This window comes from Camelus ferus, chromosome 20, assembly GCF_009834535.1.
Source record: "Camelus ferus isolate YT-003-E chromosome 20, BCGSAC_Cfer_1.0, whole genome shotgun sequence".
Taxonomy (NCBI): Eukaryota; Metazoa; Chordata; class Mammalia; order Artiodactyla; family Camelidae; genus Camelus; species Camelus ferus.
Window position 1 is genome coordinate 32,261,424 of NC_045715.1, and position 19,736 is coordinate 32,281,159.

The 19,736-nt window shown below is 37.5% G+C and overlaps 1 protein-coding gene across 1 annotated transcript in view; it reads left to right on the top strand.

Annotated features, from left to right (window-relative positions):
- The first annotated feature begins 293 nt into the window (after window positions 1-293).
- The window catches only part of CD2AP (CD2 associated protein), a 91,005-nt gene continuing 71,562 nt past the window's right edge, over window positions 294-19,736 (top strand). Inside the window, exon 1 of the mRNA XM_032463213.1 lies at window positions 294-621. Coding sequence (XP_032319104.1) covers window positions 618-621 — 4 coding nt within the window. The 5' untranslated portion in view covers window positions 294-617. The remainder of the gene's footprint in view (window positions 622-19,736) is intronic.

Below are 19,736 nucleotides of genomic sequence, written 5' to 3' on the forward strand. Positions count from 1 at the left end.
CGCATTCCGCCCCCATCCACTTCGCGCACCTGGACGCTGGCGGCGCGCGACCCCCGGCCGTGACGTCATCGCACCTGGCAGCAGCCGGGGGCCGGGCGGTGAGCCGGAACGCGGCGGGGGCGGGGCAGGGAGAACCGGGGATTCTCGCGAGATTTTCCTCCTCCCGGGCCCAGCTCCCGGCACCTTCCCGGCCTCTGTCCCGGTCTCCACCTCAGTCTCGGGCGTCGCGTACGAGGACGGCAAACGCCGAGGGAGCAGCGAGGGGCGGGATCTAGGGCTGGGCCGGCACTCCGGGTTGGAGTCGGCGGCCGGGACGAGCCGGCAGGTCCCACCCCGCTGCGGGAGCGACCGAGGGTGGGAAAGCCGCCGTCTGGGCGGGCGGGGGAGGGCCCTCCTGCCGCCGCGTGTGAGGAGTCGCCGCCGCCTCGTCCTCACGGGTCGCGCTGACCCGACTGGCCGGGGAGCGCCGCGGGCGGATGGAGGCGCCTCCTCGCCCCGCCTGAGCTCAGGAGGGGCAAGAGTCGAGGGAGGGACCGCCTCCTGCCGCCGGAGCGGCCGCGCGAGCAGCCGGAGGAGGAGCAGCGGGCGCCGGGCTGCTCCCCGCGGGAGTCCCCAGCATGGGTAAGGGACTCGAGGGCGCTCTCCGTCGCCCGGCCGGACCCTCCCGATTCCGGGAGGCCGTTCCCCTTCTCGCTCTCGGCGGGGAGTGGACGGGGATCGGCCCCTGCGCCGCCACATCGCTCCCAGCCTGCCGCCCCTCCTCGCTCTGCCTTCCACCTTGCTCTTCTCGCGGAGAAATTGGTCGCGGGGCTCCAGGGTGCTCCGTCTCGTGCTTTTCTCCCCGCCTCTTTTCCTGGTCCCGGGAAAGGTGAGGGGATTGGGTGGGGGGCGCGGGATCACTTCGCCCCCGGCCCAGTTCCACTCAGCCCCGAGCTTCCCTCCTTTCCCCAGCCACTTCTTTCCTCCCGGATCCTGGTGGGATGGGGGAGGGTGATCGAAAAACTTAACCAACTAGCACTTTCAACTTCTTTCTCTTCTGCGAGCCTTTGTATTTTGTATAGATTGGCCTTTTAAAGAATTTTGGTTTGTTTGTGAACGGCATTTCCCCCCCTCTGCTAAAACTTCCAAGGGATGCCTCCAGGGCAAGGGAACCTTGAGTGTTTACGTCGTTTCTATCTAGGCAAGCGACTTGGCACTTAAATATTAAATCTCTTCCTGAGAGCTGGGTTGGGGTTTGGTAGGATTTCTGCGTTGAACCCTTTGAGAAGCAGTTTCCTGTTTGGAGTTAGACTTCCTCGCTAGGAGAGAAAAGTACAAGGCCTTATATGTTATTTACTATGTGCTTTAAAGTTTTGTTTGGAGCTGGAGAAAGAATGTCTTGCAGCCTGGTTTGAAAGGGAGTTTTGTTGAATAGTGTAACAGTTTTTTTGATAACATAGTTCGGTGTGGGCTAGGCACTACCCCCCTCAATCCTTTAAAAATGACAAGCAATTTAAAAGAGAACTTTTTTTTTTTTTAAATCAGTTGTGTGCCACCATAAGGCATCAGCATGTTCTGTAAGAGTAACCGCAGTTTTGGTTTTATAGAGCAATCAGAAGGACGCTATCGCTTACTGCAGTTGAGGAAAAAAGAGTTGGTACTGCTTCACAGCAACAAACTGAACTGAAATGAACAATTCATGAAACTGACATGGTTTAGAAGCAGGACAGATACAGTACTGCTGATGTGGCATCTACTGCCCACACATTGTTTTGTAGGAAATGCTTTAAGCATAGTGTTTGTAGACAGCCCTAGCTCTTCTGTGTTTTCTTAGACTTTCCACTTTTCTGTCTCCCTCTTGCTTTCAGGTAACTTTTGTACACAAAGGGCCCTTAAACTTAGAAACAGTAAAACCTTTGCTATTTGGAACTTTTCAATGAATTCCTTTCTAATTGATTAGCTGAGTTTAGTGGGTAATTGAGGGTTTATCCTTTAAGCATCAAATTATAAAACCACTTTAACCACTTTTGAGTGAAAATCATACTAAAATTAAGTATGTAATTCTTTTCTGTCTTAAATAGGATGCAGAATATAATTAAATCTTTTGATGACCTAGGGTCATCATTTGTGACCGTCATTTACTGTGATGTGAGGGTCTGCTGGATTGTATATAGGACTGTAGATGAGATTTCTTTGCATTTTGAAGTTATTTCTTTATTATTTTCTTGACTGGTTTTAATCTTTTATTTTTTTTGTATATATGTTTTTATTGAAGTATAGTCAGTTTACAATGTTCTGTCAGTTTCTGGTGTACAGCTTAATGCTTCAGTCGTTTTTGAAGTTATTTAAGCAAGTATTTTTCTGCTTTGCTATTGGATGTGCTTGTCACTGTGATCATTGTCCCCCTCACCCTCCTGTCGCCAGTTTTTCTACAGGTGTGGAAATCATATTCAAATTTGTAATTCTACATAAAGAAAAAAATAAGTAGACCTCTATTTAGTGTGTGAGAGCCTCTTTTGAGAAAAGTGAGTATCAATACTTAGACATTGGAGCATCTATTTTGATTGTCCGGAGGCCTTTTCTTAATGACTTTGCTGTGTTCTGGTTAGGTGAGTTGCCACATTACCTCTCAACTTGACTACCCAGAATGTCTTTTTTTTTTTTTTTTTTTTCGGTGGGGGAGGCAATTAGAGTTATTTATTTATTTACTTTAATGGAGGTACTGGGAATTGAACCCAGGACCTTGTGCATGCTAAGCATGCACTCTACCCCTTCCTGAATTCTGTCTTTCGAAGGTTGATTACTTGGAGGCATTTGTAGTTAATTTTTGAAAGGTATTTCTCAGATATTTTCATGTGAATGTATACTTCAAAATTATTGGTTGTTTATTCATAATAAAATTATCAAAATCATTTAAAGGGAGTTTTTGTCTTTAATATTAGCTTGGTTGTGCTGTCAGAAGTCTTTCTTATGACTTAAGATGATAGTTTAAAATATATTTACATGATATGTTATCTGGTTTGTCACTTAGTGAAAAATCTTTAGTTTCTTTGTTTTGTAATAACTTGAATACCTTTTAAGTGATGGTTCTTACCTTTAGGTGGTACATATGGTTAAAAAGATGGGCTCTGGACTGGGACAGTTTAAGGTCAAATCCTGGCTCTTCTACCTACTAGCTGTTGTGACTGATCTTCAGTTTCTTAATCTATAAATGGGATAAAACTATCAACCTCATAAGTTGTTAGGTGGATTGAATGAGCTAATACTTGTAAAATGCTTCGAATAGTGCCAATGCTGGTTGCTATTATTTTCACTTTCAAGTAAATTTCCCTAACTCTCGCACCAACTTGAAAAAAATTTCTCAATTTTTGACCTTTGTTAGAAGCAGCATATTGTATTTAAAGGACCAGTGGGATGAGATGATTTTGTACTAATGCAGAAATTGAATTTTATGTAATGTATCCTTAGAAAAATTATGTTGGAAGATAACTCAACATTTAATATACTGTGAGAAAGTATTGGTAGTAAGTTTAGTAGTTTAGGAAAAAGTAAGTGGGATGAGTGCTTGTAGGGACTTATTTGAACTTTATCTTAAACTAGAGCACTGTTTTTAGTTTCTGCATTTGTTAAATGTGGAAGAATGCTTATCATAACGAAATTTGAGGCATTCTGGGTGAAAGAATCTGGGGAGACCTTTAAGGAGATTGAAGGGCAATACTTGTATTTTCTTATCCCAAAAGTACAGATCTACATTTTGGGGTAGAATAAGACAGAAAGCAAATGGTACAAAGTGTTACTATGTATTTTTTTTTTTTTTGAAAAGTTGAGTGGATTTTAAAGACTGAGTTTCTCTTAATTTTAGATAAGGTTTTGAACTTTTTAGTTTACACTATTTTTTAATGAGGTCACATACAATAAGTCAACATGTTTAAATTATGAAGCAATTAATGGATAGAAATATGCAGTTGGTTTAGAGATAATACATGCACTTCTATAATACAGTGATTTATTTCTTTATTTTACTTTGTTTCACTGTTTGGAGAAAATCTTGATTCAGACAGATAAGTAATGACATGGAAATTGCTTGCTAGTTGCTCATCTTTCAATTTCAGGATTTACTTCAGTTAAACTAATCCAGAGCATGAAAGAGGAATATTAGAAAATTTTTGTTTCGAAGTTGGATCCCTAACAAATCTAATAATTAGTTGTATTCCTTAGTAAGTACTCGTGACCAGATTTTTTTAAGTGTTTCAAATTTTGAATAGTTATAATTCCATCGAATCATATTTGGGGTGAAAATTCATATTCATAGTATTTTATATTTTCTTATAGAAATGAGCCTGAAGTTTGCCATATATCTCTCTAAATGGGGGAGGGGGTTAGCAGAGTAAAATGATGTCATATTAACTTAATTAGATGATCTAAATTTTAAGACATTTAAGATAAAGTTAAAAAAAAAAGTGCTTTTGGTTCATTCCATATTGCCAATTGAAAATACCTTCAAATTTTTATTTATAAGTAGTAGTCTGTGATTTTCTTCCCCTTCTCCTGTCATGGAATATCCTCCCCATTAAATGCATTTGAAGTATGATAAATTTTCTGACATATTTAAAGAAGTGGTGTCCTGTCAAGAGCTTGAAGTTAGGCAAAGAAAGAGATGTCATGATTCTTGATTTGGGTGAGAATAGGACAGCTGCAGAAGCAGTTCTTAGGTAAACTGGTGCAAATTATGAAATATCTGAAGAGTTTGTGGTCAGAAAAGGAAGAGTGAAAAAAAAACTAATATGAAGTGATTGAAATGTAGGTAAATTGATAATCATTGTGATAGATCTGTGACTTGCTTAATTGTCAGAATTGATATCCAGTTACTAGGCAGGTTACCTCAAGCAGGATTAAGTCTTTCTAAATGGAGAGACCAGAATGGTCTGGGAAATCTGGATGGAGGTCTGTGTATGCCTATCGTTAGCCTGTCAGCATGAGGGGTAATTATAGCCAAAGGCGATGTGCAGACACTGGTGGAGTTGGCCAGCTTGGTGTGGGAGTGACGTGGTGGTGCGTAGCAGGCACTAGGTAGGGGTTCAGACTGGCAGCTTGGAAAAGGAAGGAAATGGGGTTTAGCAGTGAGTCTTGAAGACCTAGCAACAGGGAAACAAAACCAGACAGGGCCCAGATTTCTTACGAGAGATACAAGGTTGGTATTTGTTCCCAGGAAAAAAAGTGAGCTTGGTTCTTGGAGCTGTTTAGGATGAGCAAAGCAGGAATATTGATAAGACGCTGTGCTCCTAAGCTGTAGATCACATGTATCCTGCCTGGGGCTACATCGGTAGCTGGATCTGTAAGTAGTCCTGGATAGCTGATGTGAAAGGAGATCCTCTGTCTATAAATGCTTGAGGACATTCCCAGCTCACAGTCTAGTACTCACACTCTGTTTTTGATCTCAGAGATCTGTTACACTTGCTTTTTCTTTGCTGCTTTTCTTTTTCACCTATTCCTCTCCTTTCAGACCCAAAGCAAAGCAGATTACAAAGCTTCAGCATTCCCTTCTGTTTCAGAAACAAGCACACAGCCCTTAGCAGTCAGTGTTAAGTAGTCATGGCTGCCAATACAATGATAAATGAGTAAGTAAGGCATTAGAAACTTGAAAATACTACTAATTGTTGATCCCTTGGTTTCACTGTAGTGGTGTTAGGCTAGTTATTAGAAAGACCTTTCTTGGGGTTTGTTTTTGTTTGTTTGTTTGTTTGTTTGTTGTTTGGTAGAGTCCTTTTCAGTCCTCCCTCGTACTCCCCTGCATCACTACCACAGCTTTCTTTTAGGTTTATTTTAGATAGATGTTCATACTGGTTCACAGAGTCATTTATTACCACTATTAAGCAGACAGAATTCCCTTCATAATCTTACTAGGGCTTCTCTGACCCTAGATTGTGTTATAATGCTTTCATTTTTCAGTTGCAACTTTGGTTTTAGCCCCAAGTGAGATAGATATTTTCTTTCTGGGTTCCTAAAAGTTACTTCCTTGGAAGAAATTTGACATTACCTCTTTTTTGTTTTCTGTTTGTTGGTTTCTGAAGGTCTCAGTTGCCTGGATGTTCTACTCGCTTACCCTTTTCATTCAACTGAAAGCATATTTACTAGTTTGCACTTAAAGGACCCTTTACTATATTAAGAAACTCTGCTTTCAGAAGATGCATATTTGTAAATTGATATCTAGCGTAAAATGTTGATCTAGTGTCTAGATATGGCGGTGTTACGGGCTTTTCCTCTCCCAGAGCCTCTTTGTACCAGATCAGTCCTTTCCAGGGCCTCCAGTAGACTTGCATTTTTGGTCTTAAAAATTTTGTATGCTTCCCATCGTGATGATATTCTGCTTCTCAACTAATTTGCAAAACAGACATGACTAACATAGTGTTCCGAATTCCGGTATCTGTTTTAGTGCCGCTTAGCTCAGCTTCGTTTTGATGATGCAGTGTCCAGGTAATTCTCAGAGTGACTGTGTGGCATCCAATCACTAAGAATTTCTAGCAGAAAAATACTTACGTGATAACAGTAACCGTTACCACCAACATCAAGAGAAAGGTTCTGCTACTCATTGTCAAGGAAAGGAGCTTTCGATGTCATATTAAGAGCTTGGAGAACTGGGACAGATACAGGTTTTGGTGTTTCAGGTAGTTTCCAGCAGTGGTAGGGGTTGGGCATATTATTAGAACTGGCTGGATTTTTAAAAAAATTTCACACAACTCTGGGAGATTCTGATGCGGATGCTTCTGGGTCTCCTTCCCTTCAGTTGTGGACGAGTGTCATGACTGTTGGGATGGCTGAGAGTGTTGTGACAGGAGTAAGACTTAACGTGATAGGAATAAAACTCAACGTGTGTATCAGTAGAAATCCAAATAAGAGAGGGAATATAGTACATTAAGAGACTATATTCCAATGTCAGAAATGTTAAAATGTTAAAAGGAGAAGCATAAGGAAGATCAGGATAGAGATTCTTGCATTGGAAGGCAAACAGGATTTGTTCATCTCTCTTAGTTTGACCAGTGACATAGTGAGTACTTGGGAGCAGCCAAGATCCCACTCCTGGCACTGAATCTTTAGAATGAAGCACACTTTCATTTGAACTGATATCTTTAAGATCCTTTTACCTGAAATATTGAAAGTGTCCTAACCTTCTTAGTGTCTATCAGTGTCCCAGTACCCAGAAGTCCAGAACTTTATTTAACATCTGGACTGACTTTACGAACTATAAGAGTGTCATTCCTAGAGTATTTATTTGCCATGATTATTGTAAAAATCAAGTGCCAAATTGTTCGTTTTGGATTGTAGGTAGAGAAGTTCATATGGTTGTAAAATTGAGACCATATGTTCTTGGCTAAAGTAGAGTGTAATGGTTTTAGGAAACATATTTAAAGTTGGTCTTTCAAATGTATACTCTTCTGCATGTTTTTTTCCTCATTCTTTTTTAAACTTTTAATTTACTTAGAGAAGTGCTTCACTGTCAGGGCTTTTTTATTAGATTTTAATTGGAATTCCTGCTCTGCTGCAGGAGATTGCCCCATGGTGAGTGTTTTGCCTTGCTGTTTCGGAGAGTGTGTACGTGTGTGCACATGTGCTTTGTGCGCAGGCTGTTTCAGATGAAGACTCCGTTTTTACTTACCTGCTAATTAGACCACTCTTATTAAATGCATTTTGTGAAGCAGTTAAAAAAGTTCCCTTAAATGATGAAAAGAAATCTGTCGAAATTTCAGAAATTTCAGAACGAATGTCCAATGGAAATGCAGACTGTATTTTAAATCTCACGTTAACGTCTTTCTCCCTTCCAAATTCCTAAATTCCTTATATTCTTTGTATTCTATACAAGTAAAATGTAAATAAAAATTCCTTTGTTATTCTTTCATTTCATATGTAATAACCTTACTTGTCCTGAGCTTATGGATGCCAGAGACCACATCACTTATTTTTATTTTATTAAAAATTTTAATACCCATAGTAACTGGCAGAAAATTGGGAGCCTGCTGTGTGTCCACTAAACCTGTGATTCAGTAATGTTTTTAGTTTGCAGTAATTGGGGAGAAGAGGCCAGTCTAACGAATAATATAAAATTTAACTGTGTTGATATATGTCCACCTAAACCAGGCTAACGGAATGTTGCCAAGTGGAGCTGTTTCATGTTGGTGGGTGGGGTCTAACTTTGTTTTTGGAAATACAGTTGGCCATTGAATTACATGGGTATGAACTTTGCGGGTCCACTTATATGCAGATTTTTTTCAGCAGTAAATACCACAGTACTACAGGATCTGCGGTTGGTTGAATTTGTGGATGAGGAGCTTCGGGTCTGGAGGACCAACTGTAAATAATATTTGGATTACCAGCTATGAGGAGGGTTGGCTTCCCTACCCCCCACGTTGTTCGAGGGTCAACTGTAAACTGTTTAATCCTTTCTGTATGACTCATTGAGGTTCTTAAGTCCTTTTAGTAAAGAATCAGCCATCTGGGTTATTAAACACCTTGTTGGGTGGGTCTGCAGGTTACCTACTCCTTGTATGTTACACAGCTCTAGTAAATACAGGGGAAATTACTTATTTTGAAGATGAAAGTCATTTCTTTATGAGTCTCCAGTTTATCATGTTATATAAGTTTAGGCATAAAGGCTTAATTTGCTTCAAAAAAGTTTGTTTAAAATAATTTGAGCAATGTTGCTTGAACTGTAAAATTATACCATCTTAAAGGATATTGTGAAGCAAGTATATATGCTTTTTTGAGGCATACTAAATTGATAAATTACAGATATAATTAAAAATTTTCTAGTAGCCATGTTAAAAAATAAATAGGAGCAAGTGAAATTTATTTTAATATTTTGGATATGTTGTTTTAAAGAAAATGCATTATTTCAACATAGTCAGTATGAAAAGTTATTAGTGTTCGTTTTTTTCCTTTGAAATCTGGTGTGATTTTACATTTATATAACATCTCAGATTGAACTTGCCACAATTCAAGTTCTCAGTAGTCACCTGTGGATGGTAGTTACTAGCTGGACAGTGCAGTTTTAGAATGTAAATCTTGCAGGTTTGTTGTGAATCTGGTGAATATACATGAAAATATTTTAAAAGTGTTATGCAAATATAAATTATTATGTAAAGAACTGAACTATTTTAGGATTTGTTAATGGTAAATAAACCATTTTGGCTTTAATGATTAGTTTTGTATTAGATGCTTAATTAGTGGTAATTAAATAACAAGTGTATTTACTCATGGAAAAGGTGCTCAGTTTAATGGATTGGATCTAATAAACTTGAAGTTTATTTCTTTTTCTAAATAGAGTGTTTTCTGCAATTGGCCTACTGGTGTTATTAGAGAATTTGAAGCTTTTGAATGACATTTGGTTTGTTAGTTGAGTGAATAATTTAGCGTTAGAAATAAGAGTAATAATAAGCTGTTTTTCCAGTTTATAATGGTTAATGAGATAAGTAAGATTTAAGAATGAAATTTTATAAGGAAATGAATACTGTTGATAAGAGCTCAAAAGAAAAACACAGTTACTGGGGATGTAATAAGTTCTCAGAAATGACATGGGGAAAACATTTCAGAAGTCTGTCAGTTTTAAACATTTTATTAAAAGAATTTAAGTTACTGTCTTTTGTATGCCTGCATTTGTTTTTGGTTGATTCTTGGAAACATGGAGAAACTCAAATAACTCGATTTTTTTCATGATTCTGATTATTCTTAGAGGTTCTTTCAGTTGTGTATATAACTTCATTATCTTTTTAAAGTCGGCTTAGAAAGTGAGTAAAATTATCTTTTACAGAACTTCCCATTTTTTGGTGAGCTTAAATTTTCTCTTTGTCTGATATTTTGCCGATTATTAACATTTAGGAAATGCTTACAATGCTAGACACTTCATCGAGCATTTAATCCCATAAGAGCATTCTGGGGTAGAACAGCATTGTTCCCATTTTTCAGATTCAGAAATTAAAATTAGAGAGATTGTTACTCACCCAAGGTCAGAGACAGGATGTGGAGAAGGGTCAAATTTGCACATTTTGGGAAAGGAGGGGAATGTTGAGCAAATAACATGAATTGAAATGACTGTCCATCCTAATGTGGTTTAAAAATGAAGAAATGTGAATATTTATTACCTAAAAATTGTGAATTGGTATTACACATGTATTTGGGGAACTATTTTCTCTTAAAAGACAAATTTTAACTGTGTGTTAACACACAGTTGGTCTTTTACTCACCTGTCTAGTAGGGTATCATAGGATATTTTTGGTGACATCTATAAAACTTTATGACATATTCATTGATATTTTAAAAAAGTCTGGCTTAATGTGCTTAAAACCAGTTTTTAGTGTTTATTCAGAGTTAATAGCGGATTGAAAATCTCAGGAGTATTTAATTGAATTTTCCACCATTTGCTTGTTAGATTTTGTATGTTTGTTGTTTTTAGGATTTATTTTGGGAGGAGATATTAATAATGTGTTCATGGCAATATCTTTGTTTTGGACTAATTTTTAATCAGTTTTCGTGAGATTAAAATCCTTTTCTGCTTTAAAACTTTGCTTAAAGTAATTTTTGTAGGTATCTGTCACCTGTTGATATGATTTAGTAATGTTTAAAGGAATGTAATACTGTGTAAAAACTTTCTTATACCACATTTTCTTTGCTTCCCTTTGAATATATGGTAACAGTATATGGTACTTGGCAAACTTTCACACTCTATTTGAAGTTCAGAAAGGAGGGGTGGGTTTTATGTATAATATCTTAAGAATGACTGGATTTATGTATCTCTGCTGAAAAACATAAGAAATGCTGCTTATAAGTTCTGTTTAACAAGCTTGAGGAAATAAATGACAGAAATTCTAATATTATACATACAGCTAAAAGGACCTCACGGATGATACTGTTCTTTTTATTAGTATTTTTACTCACAGATCCTGGGTAGCTGTAGGGGACCCATATCATGAAATATCATTGGTTAATGACATTAAGCAGTGTTCATCAGTTTTTCATTTCTCCATTTATTATAAAGATAGTTCTGGAGTAAGTTTCTGGTAAAAATTTTTTGGTTTATGGTAAAAAATAAATATTTAATCCTGGAAATAAAAACTAAAAATGTTTTTTTTTTAATAGAAAATAAGAGGTAGAACCATGAAAGTGTATTTATCATATTACTATTTCTTTGGCAATAAAGCTTACAGTTTTTCCATAGTGAAGTATGTTTTTGTTAATTTTTGTGTAACTGTGTATTTTGTCCTTTGATGTAATAAAGGTTACGACTCAGTGGACTAATATAACCAGTGCTATAATGTAAATGAGGTTCACTTGACAGACCCAGTTAGATGCCATTGTGCCACTTACCTATATTGTACTGACCCAAAGCAAAGTAAACGTTCCCTCGTGAATGCTCATACAGATCAGACCTGTTTGGAATATGTGTCAATTGTTGGCATTATTTTTTTCATGAAGTGATACTTCATTATCAAAAAATACGTGTTTATTAGGGCAGAACAGTCAGAAAGCTTCTGTGGTATTGCCATTCATGTGTCTGTGCATAATCTATTAAAAAAACTTCTGGATTTTAGGATTTTTAAGCTTGGTTTTCAGACATTCTTATTTTAAAAAAGATCACTATTTTCAAATTAAACGTTTTAAAAACATACTCCACCAGCACTACCTCCCACCCCTTCCCACAGCCAAGTTGTTAAGTAAAAATATTTCTTTTTTTTTTTTTTTTTAAGTGAGGGTTAAGTTCTTAGAGTGGCTTAGTGTACTTTTTAAATACTTCACTTTCTTTTACTTTTTTTCAGTCTAGGTTTTCATAGTTTTCTTTTTGGTTCCTACAGATACTTTTAATTCTTTGTCTTGTTTGCTGCAAGTATTCAGCAGTTTTCAACTTGTTGGCTTTGAAATTTTGATTGTTTTGTTTGCTTTAGTTTAGAAATTTCTTCTATCTCCGCAATTTTGATATTCACTTCCATTTCCTTCCCTCCTTCCTTGCCTTCCTCCTGCTCACTTCCTTTTATTTGAGACAGAGAGAGAGAGTGTTGAGTTCTTTTTTACTCAGAATTTGTGGGATATGGTATGAGATGAAATTCTGTATGTGGCATGTTCCCCTTATACAGAGGTTTTCAACCCTGGCAGTTTTGTGTTGACATTTTGGGCCGGAAATGACTTGTGGGGGAGGGAGGTGTCTGCCTTATGTTCTGATGGATGCTTACCAGCATCCTTAGCCTCTTCTCAGTAGATGCCAGTAGCATTCCCTGAGTTGTAATGGCCAAAAATACCTCCAGACATTGCCAAAGTGTCCCCTATGGGGCAAAATTATCTTGGTTGAGAACCATCGCCCTGATATAAATTAGCTCTGGATTTACATGTTATAAATCCAGTTATCCTGAGAGAAACTGAGTTGCTAGTTTTAGCCCCAAAGCTTATGTCTTCTGGGGTAAAGCTTAAAAGTAAAGACTTCATGCTGGGAACTTTTTACTGGGACCAGAGGAATTAGGTTTACACACACACATGCACGAAGGCTAATTTTTATTGAATGCTATTTTAAGAATCTGTGAATCATTTGGTTTTTCTTTTTACATCTATTTATATGATAAATTAGAAATTTTCCAAGATTAAACCTATCCCATGATAGACCTTGCGTATTTATGGTAGCTAATTATCTAATTATGTGTTGAATTCCCTTTATTGACTTTTTATTTAGAACCTTATCTGTTTGAGAGGGTACATTTCTGGGTGCAATCTTTGTCTTAGTAGCATTCACATTATTTCAAAACTGATTAGTTTAAAATAGTGAAGCTTTGTAGGCTTGTGTTCTGCAGTAGTTTTGAAAGACTTAACCTTTAAAACAAGCTGTCTATTTTTGGTAACTGATTTTTGAGGTCCTTTTTTAGACTACTTTCTGATTTTATTCCTAGAGTATTGATCTGTTACTTTAAAAAAAATCTCCTGAGTAATTTTTTTTTTAATAGAAACATCGATTTCATTGAGATTTTTAGGTTTGGAACTTTATGGCATATCCAAGAACCAGCCCAGTTTCACAAGTTCTCACATGCCTCTGGACTGCTGAGTCTGACCCAACTCTCTGCAGCATCTCTTTTTAGAGTGTTGAGTTGACAGATCTCTTTGTGTATTCTGTAATCTCTTGTGGCTCCAGTTTATTTTTCATTGTTCATCCTTATAGGCTTCTTTGAGGTATTCAGTCTTTTGAGATGCTTTGGAAATGGATTGCTGGATAAGTTAACCATACACAGGCTAGTGCTATTTGAGATCACTGAGTAGCATTGATCAGTTAAATGCACGTAATCTCAGTCTTTGGTACTAGGATGGCTATTCATACATGGGTAAAAATATCCCCAGACACCTTGGAAGAATTTATTTTGAAGTTTACTGTCTTCAGGAAGATCTGGTTCATTTAGCTCTAATAAATGAGGTGTTAGTGTTTTTTTTTTTCTTAATATAGTTTGATTATCTGAGAAAAATTTAAAAAAGAATCTACTTTAACATGTGTATAAAAATAGCTCTTACAACAGACTGATTTTTAACACATAAGTTAATTTCACCAGAAAAAACATGGACTGTGTTAAAATGAAAGTTGGACTTGAATAAAGATTTAATTAAAATAAAGTGGATAAAATGTATGAAAGTCAACTCAGTATAATTCTGCAAGGTGATAAAAATAAAAAATAATTTAACATTATTTAAAGAGGAGTTCATTGTACTGACCTGACAGTTACTGCTGGAACATATTTTTTATCATACCCTTCATAACTCATTGTAGTATTTTGAAGACCATTTTGTATACTGTATGTAATAAATATTGTGTACATTGTGTATGTACACATATTATATGTAAACATATTACAAAGGACACTGAAGTGTTTAACAATTCTCATATCCACGTATACACATTATAATTAAATAGATGGCTAAGGGCAAGTAGCACTTTTAAATTGAGTAAATAGTCAGCCTTGCAAAACAGTGCATTTGTAAGTCAGGGATTCTTGTTCCATATGATTTGTTTTATGGAATTTGTGGTTTCTAAGATAGTAGGGTGATGTGATTAGATTGGCATTAACCTTTTTGTATTGAGTTTGGTCTTGATAATAGAATGGTAGAATTTTATCAGAGAGTGGGATAGATGAGATTTATGACTTTAATGATTCCTTTCGGGTTGAAACATATCCCAAATGGCTCTAACTGGCTGTCCAACTAGGTGAAATGTTTCGGTGTATACTGTGGGACATAGCATCAGATACCCTCCTGTATTACCTTGGAACGAAATCCTCACTGGGAAAGAGTGGCATTACAGTAAGGAACACTTGCATATTTGGAGTTCTGCCTCACTAACATTCCCTAAATATGGTACACTAAAGGATACCAGCATTAGTGACATCTTTCTGATTGTAAAACCAACATCAGTTCATCCTAGGAGGTTTAGAAAATACAGAGAGAATTGAGGAGAAAAAGACCTGTGAACTTCTACAGAGTAAACAGCTATTTTGATGTATTTCAGGTCTTAAAAAGTAAATACATTTTACAGATTTGGTTCATACTTTACATATACAGTTGACCCTTGAACAGTGTGGGAGTTAGGGGTGCTGACCCCCCCCCCCACAGTGTTGAAAATCTTGTGTATAACTTTTGACTCCTCCTCGACTTAATTGCTACTAGCCTGCTGTTGACTAGAAACTTTACTAATAACATAAGCAGTTGATTTTCATATATTTTGTATATGTATTATATACTGCAATAAAATAAGCTAGGGAAAAGAAAATGTTAAGAAAATTATAAGGAAGAGAAAATGCATTTATAGTACTGTATTTATTGATATCGTAAGTTTATGTTATCTGCTTCCAAGATGAATCATCTGTCAGTAGCTACATCAATATTGTCTTATATGATACAGAACACTGCAGACATTGTGTGTATTGCTAACACTGGACATAAAAAATGAAAAGATAATATGAAAAAGGAATTCATATTTATAGGTATAATGATTTACGCGTTGATAATGAAGAAGCAGCAGTATTAATGTCTTTGATAGCCTAGTGTAATTGATAACGGTTGCTGGAATACACTGTTGTAAAATTGACATATAATATTACAGTCATATTCACAATATAGTATGGAAACATTGTTACATTAAAAAAAACCCCACTAACCTGTGACGATACCCTAATACACATTTTCTCTAATTAAGAGAGAGAGGCATACTGTATGGTAATGTAATTCTTTGAAAGCAGAGTAATAAAACAGTAAGAACACTAAGACATTATTAACTTTATATTAAATATCACCTATGCCTATGTAAGGTGAGGTTATCCACTTCTATAAAAGTCTTGCACACGTGTTCCGCATGATGAATATTTAGGTGACAATGATGATGATGACACAGAAATGTCTCACACAGTTTTTGTTGTACAGTTATGAGATTTTCACATGAAGACACATAGCAGATAAGTTTATTAGCTGTAAGCCACGATGATTATTTACTATTCATTAAGTGGGAGTGGATTATCATTAAAGGTCTTTATGTTGAGTGGGCTGTGAGGAGGGGGAGGAAGAGGAGGGTTTGGTCTTGCTGTCGTGGGTGGCAGAGACGGACGAGGTGGAAGAGTTGGAAGGGGAGGCAGGAGAGCAGGCACACATGATACAACATGATGGAGAATCATCATAATTTTTGTCTGACTTTTTTGCTTTTTCATTTTTCTAAAAATGTTTTTATAGGTACCAGTCCTTCCTCCACTGTTTGCTTTAGTTTCAGTGCCTGTATCATAGGAGGATCCAGCTCGTGAAGAAGTCAAATGCAGTCTTGAATAAAATCAGAACCCTTCTACCTCATTGTCTAATGTCAGTTTGGCTTCTGGCACTACTGCTTCCCTGTTTTCTTCTCATTGTCTGGCACCGGTTTGGAAGCATTCATCTCCATCAAGCTGTCTTCTGTTAATTCCTCTGGTGTGGTGTCTGTTAGCTCTTGAATTTCTTCTCTAGGATCCATATCTTGAAACCCTTCACCCAGCACCTTTTTGGCCGTGTCTCCACCCTTTAATGATTTCCTCGATTGGCGCTGTTGTGAATGGCTGTGAAGTCATGTACATCATCTGGACAGTTTTCTTCAGCAGAGATACATTGTTTTGGGCTTGATGACTTTCACGGCTTTTTCATAACAACAGTGGCATCTTCAATGGTGTAATCCTTCCAGACAGTTCATTATCTCTTATTGAGGTTCCCTTCTGTCAGTGTTGACAGTCTTTTCCATAGAGTATTATGGGTGGTGTGCCTTAAAGGTCCCCCTGATCTGGAGGCTGAATTAGAGATGTTGTGTTGGGGGCAAGGAGACAACTTTGGCACCTTCGTTGTTGAACTCATGGAGTTCTGGGTGGTGAGGGGACATTATCTAATATCAAAAGAATTTTAGAAAGCAGTCTTTTCCTGGCAAGGTACTTCCTGACTTAAGGGATGGCACACCGATGGAACCAGTCCTTTCTGTGGATTGGGTTCTCATCCAGGCCTTCTTGTACAACCAAAAGACTGGCAGCTGGTGTTTATCTTTTCCCGTCAAGGCTCGGGAGTTAGCAGCTTTATAATGGGGGCAGTCTTGATCACAAACCTGACGGCATTTGCACAAAACGGTGGTTAGCCTGTCATTTCCTGCTTTAAATCCTGGTGCTTGCTTCTCTCTCTCTCTCTCTCTCTCTAATAGTACATGTCTTTTGTGACTTTTTTTTTTTTTTTTTTTAACCAGAATAGGGTACCTTGTCTACACTTAAAACCTTTTCAGACAATCCTTTCTCCTCAGTGATTTTCTCAGTGGCACCTGGGAGCTCTTCTGCTGTCTCTTGGTCAGCAGAAGCTGCTCCTCCTATTATCTTGACTATTTTAAGCCAAACCTCTTTCTAAAATTGTCAAACCATCCTTTGCTGGCAGTAAATTCTCCAGCTCTAGACCCCTTCCTCTCTTCTTGCTTTAGATTGTCACGTAATGACTTTGCTTTTTTTTTTTAATCATATTAGAGTCTGTAGGTGTGCCTTTCCCATAGCAATCCTGAATTAAAAGTTGCATTTTCATTATGAGATAAAAAGGTATTCGCAATAAGTGCAGGGGTTTCACTATGCTGGTGTAGCTTCAGTGATGGCTTCACAAATTTCCTTTTTTATTTTGAACAATGGTCAAAAATCTCCAAAATTTTTTCCATTATATTATGTTAATTGAAAAAAGTCCATGTATAAGTGGACCCACACAGTTCAAACCCATGCTGTTCAAGGGTCAACTATAGTTTGGTCTCTTGCCTTATTCACTTGAAATTTTATTGTTCATATTTTCCTAAACTGTGTCTTTTATAATTAAATCTTACACCCTTTTATATAGTATTACCATATTTAATTTAACTAGTCACCTGTTGTTTGACAGGTGGCTGCTTAAGATTTTTGTATGTCTGTATTTTTATAATTAAATTTTTGCTGTTGAAACTACATTATTTATATTTTTCATAGAATAGTAAAACAATGTCAATAATGAGAATGAGGGGAAAAGCCCACCCAGAGATACTTCCCTGTTGTTGTGGTATATATCTTTGCAAAGTTTTCCTGTGGTATATAAGCCAGTGTGTGTGTGTAGGAAAAATAAGATGATATGATACATTTTATTTTATAACATCCCTCTCATTTATCATGAACATCTTTCTATGACTACATTATATTGTATGGAAGTAACATACTTTGTTTAACCATATCCCTGATGTCAGAAATACTAAAAACTTTTTGCTCTTAATAGCATTATAAAGATTTTGCACATCTCCACAGTTGTCTTACTGTTCCTTTTTATTTCTTTTTGTTAAACTGACATATAGGAAAATGGATTTTTGGGGGAGTATACAGTTCTGTTAATTTTAACACATGTGGATTCTTATAACCAGCACACAGTCCAGGTACAGGGCGGTTCTATTATCTTAAAAAGCTTCCTTTTGCCATCCCTTTGTAGTCACAGTCTCATATTAGGTAAAAGGAGTGGACATAAACAGGTCTTCAGTGTGAGGTTTTGTATTAATCTGCCTAGGAGTTGTACTGTTTTTGATATTTTTTTCCAGCTGTAGGTGCCAGAGGCATCAAATTCCTTTAGTGTCCTTGTTTTCATTTCCCCTGCTGTCTTTGGGTTTCCCTAAGAACTCCTTGTCAGATAGAATCTGCATTATGCAACTCTTTCAGTGATAATTAACTGTTATTATAATGGAGCCTCATTGGTGTGGTGAGATTTCTGGGAGAGGAAGCATCCTATAATCTTATAGTTAAATCTCAGACTTGTTGTGAGTCTGCGTCCTGGGACTTTGATGTCTCTTTTACATCCCCTCTGCCCCACCGTCCACCTCCCTGTATGAGGTAGAAAGGTAAGAGGGGGCTGGAATCAGAGAAAATGCCTTTATACCCTTTCCACAGGTGGGGATCAGGACCTGGTGAAGTCTTTTTCCTGGAGAGTAGGTCTTTGTTTTTGTTACTGGTTATTTCACAATAATTACTTTTCCCTTCCTCTTTGCCAGAACCTCAAGGAGGTCTATATAGGCACTTCACTGTGAGACCCTAGTGGAGTTCCTGGAAGTAAAACCTACAAAAGTGTGGGGGCTCCCCTAAGCCTTCTGGTCGGCAGAAGTTTTCTACTCTCGTGCTATTCCACACTCAGCCTCCAGCACTTCATCAGAATTACTGTTTAAGTTTTTGTAGTGGATTGACTTTTTGCCCGCCAAATGATGTCTAAGTCCTAAGCCCTGGTGTGAATGAATGTGACATTATTTGGAAATAGTGTAGCTAAGAATTTAAAGATGATATCCTAGATTTAGGATTGGCCATAAATCCAGTGACTCATGTCCTTGTTAAGAGTAAGGAGGGGGAGATTTGAGACAGAGACAAAGAAGGGGAGGGCCACATGCAGATGGAGGTAGAGGTTGGAATTATGCCAGCCAAGGAATGCCAGAGATTGCTGGCCGTCCCTAGAAGGCCAGATAATTCTTTCCCAGTCTTCAGAAAGATCCAACCCTGTTGATACCTCAATTTTATATTCTGGCCACCAGAGCTATAACTGTGAGAGAATAAGTAAGTTTTATTGCTTTAAATTACCTAATTTGTGATAGTTTGTTATGACAGCCTGGGGAAACTAATGCCTGCAGTGTTCCTACCAGTTTATGACTCCAGTGGTTTCTGCTTGAGATGATCGGGTAGATCTTAGCTGTGACTCTCTGGATATGCCTGTCTATCCATTATCTTGAGGTGGTGGTTTGCCTGTGTCCTCAGTTCTCTGATGCATCCAGGGAAAGTCTTTGATTTTCCATTTGTTTAACTTTTTTCTTATTGTAAGTGTGGGAGCGACAACTTCCAAGCTTCTTCCACGTTGGAGCTGAAACTGCAAGTCAGGATTTTGTTTCTGGGTTTTTTATGTTTTTGGTTTGGCATTTTGATACTCTGTTATTTTAGTGATTAGCACATGCATTTTTAGCTTTTAAAAACCTAATGTTAATTGCTACCTTTATTCTCCTTCTGTATCATGCAGAGACCTTAGAATACTTTAACTCCTGATTTATACAGCTACTGTTATTTTATCTTCCTGCATTTAAAATTTCCTGTTCCTTCACCTCCTCTTTCTTCTTATTATTACTTAGATTTTTTTTTGTTGGACTATAACAGTATGTTAGTTTCAGGTGTAGGGCATAATGATTTGATATTTATATATATTGAGATATGATCACAATAAATCTAGTTAACATC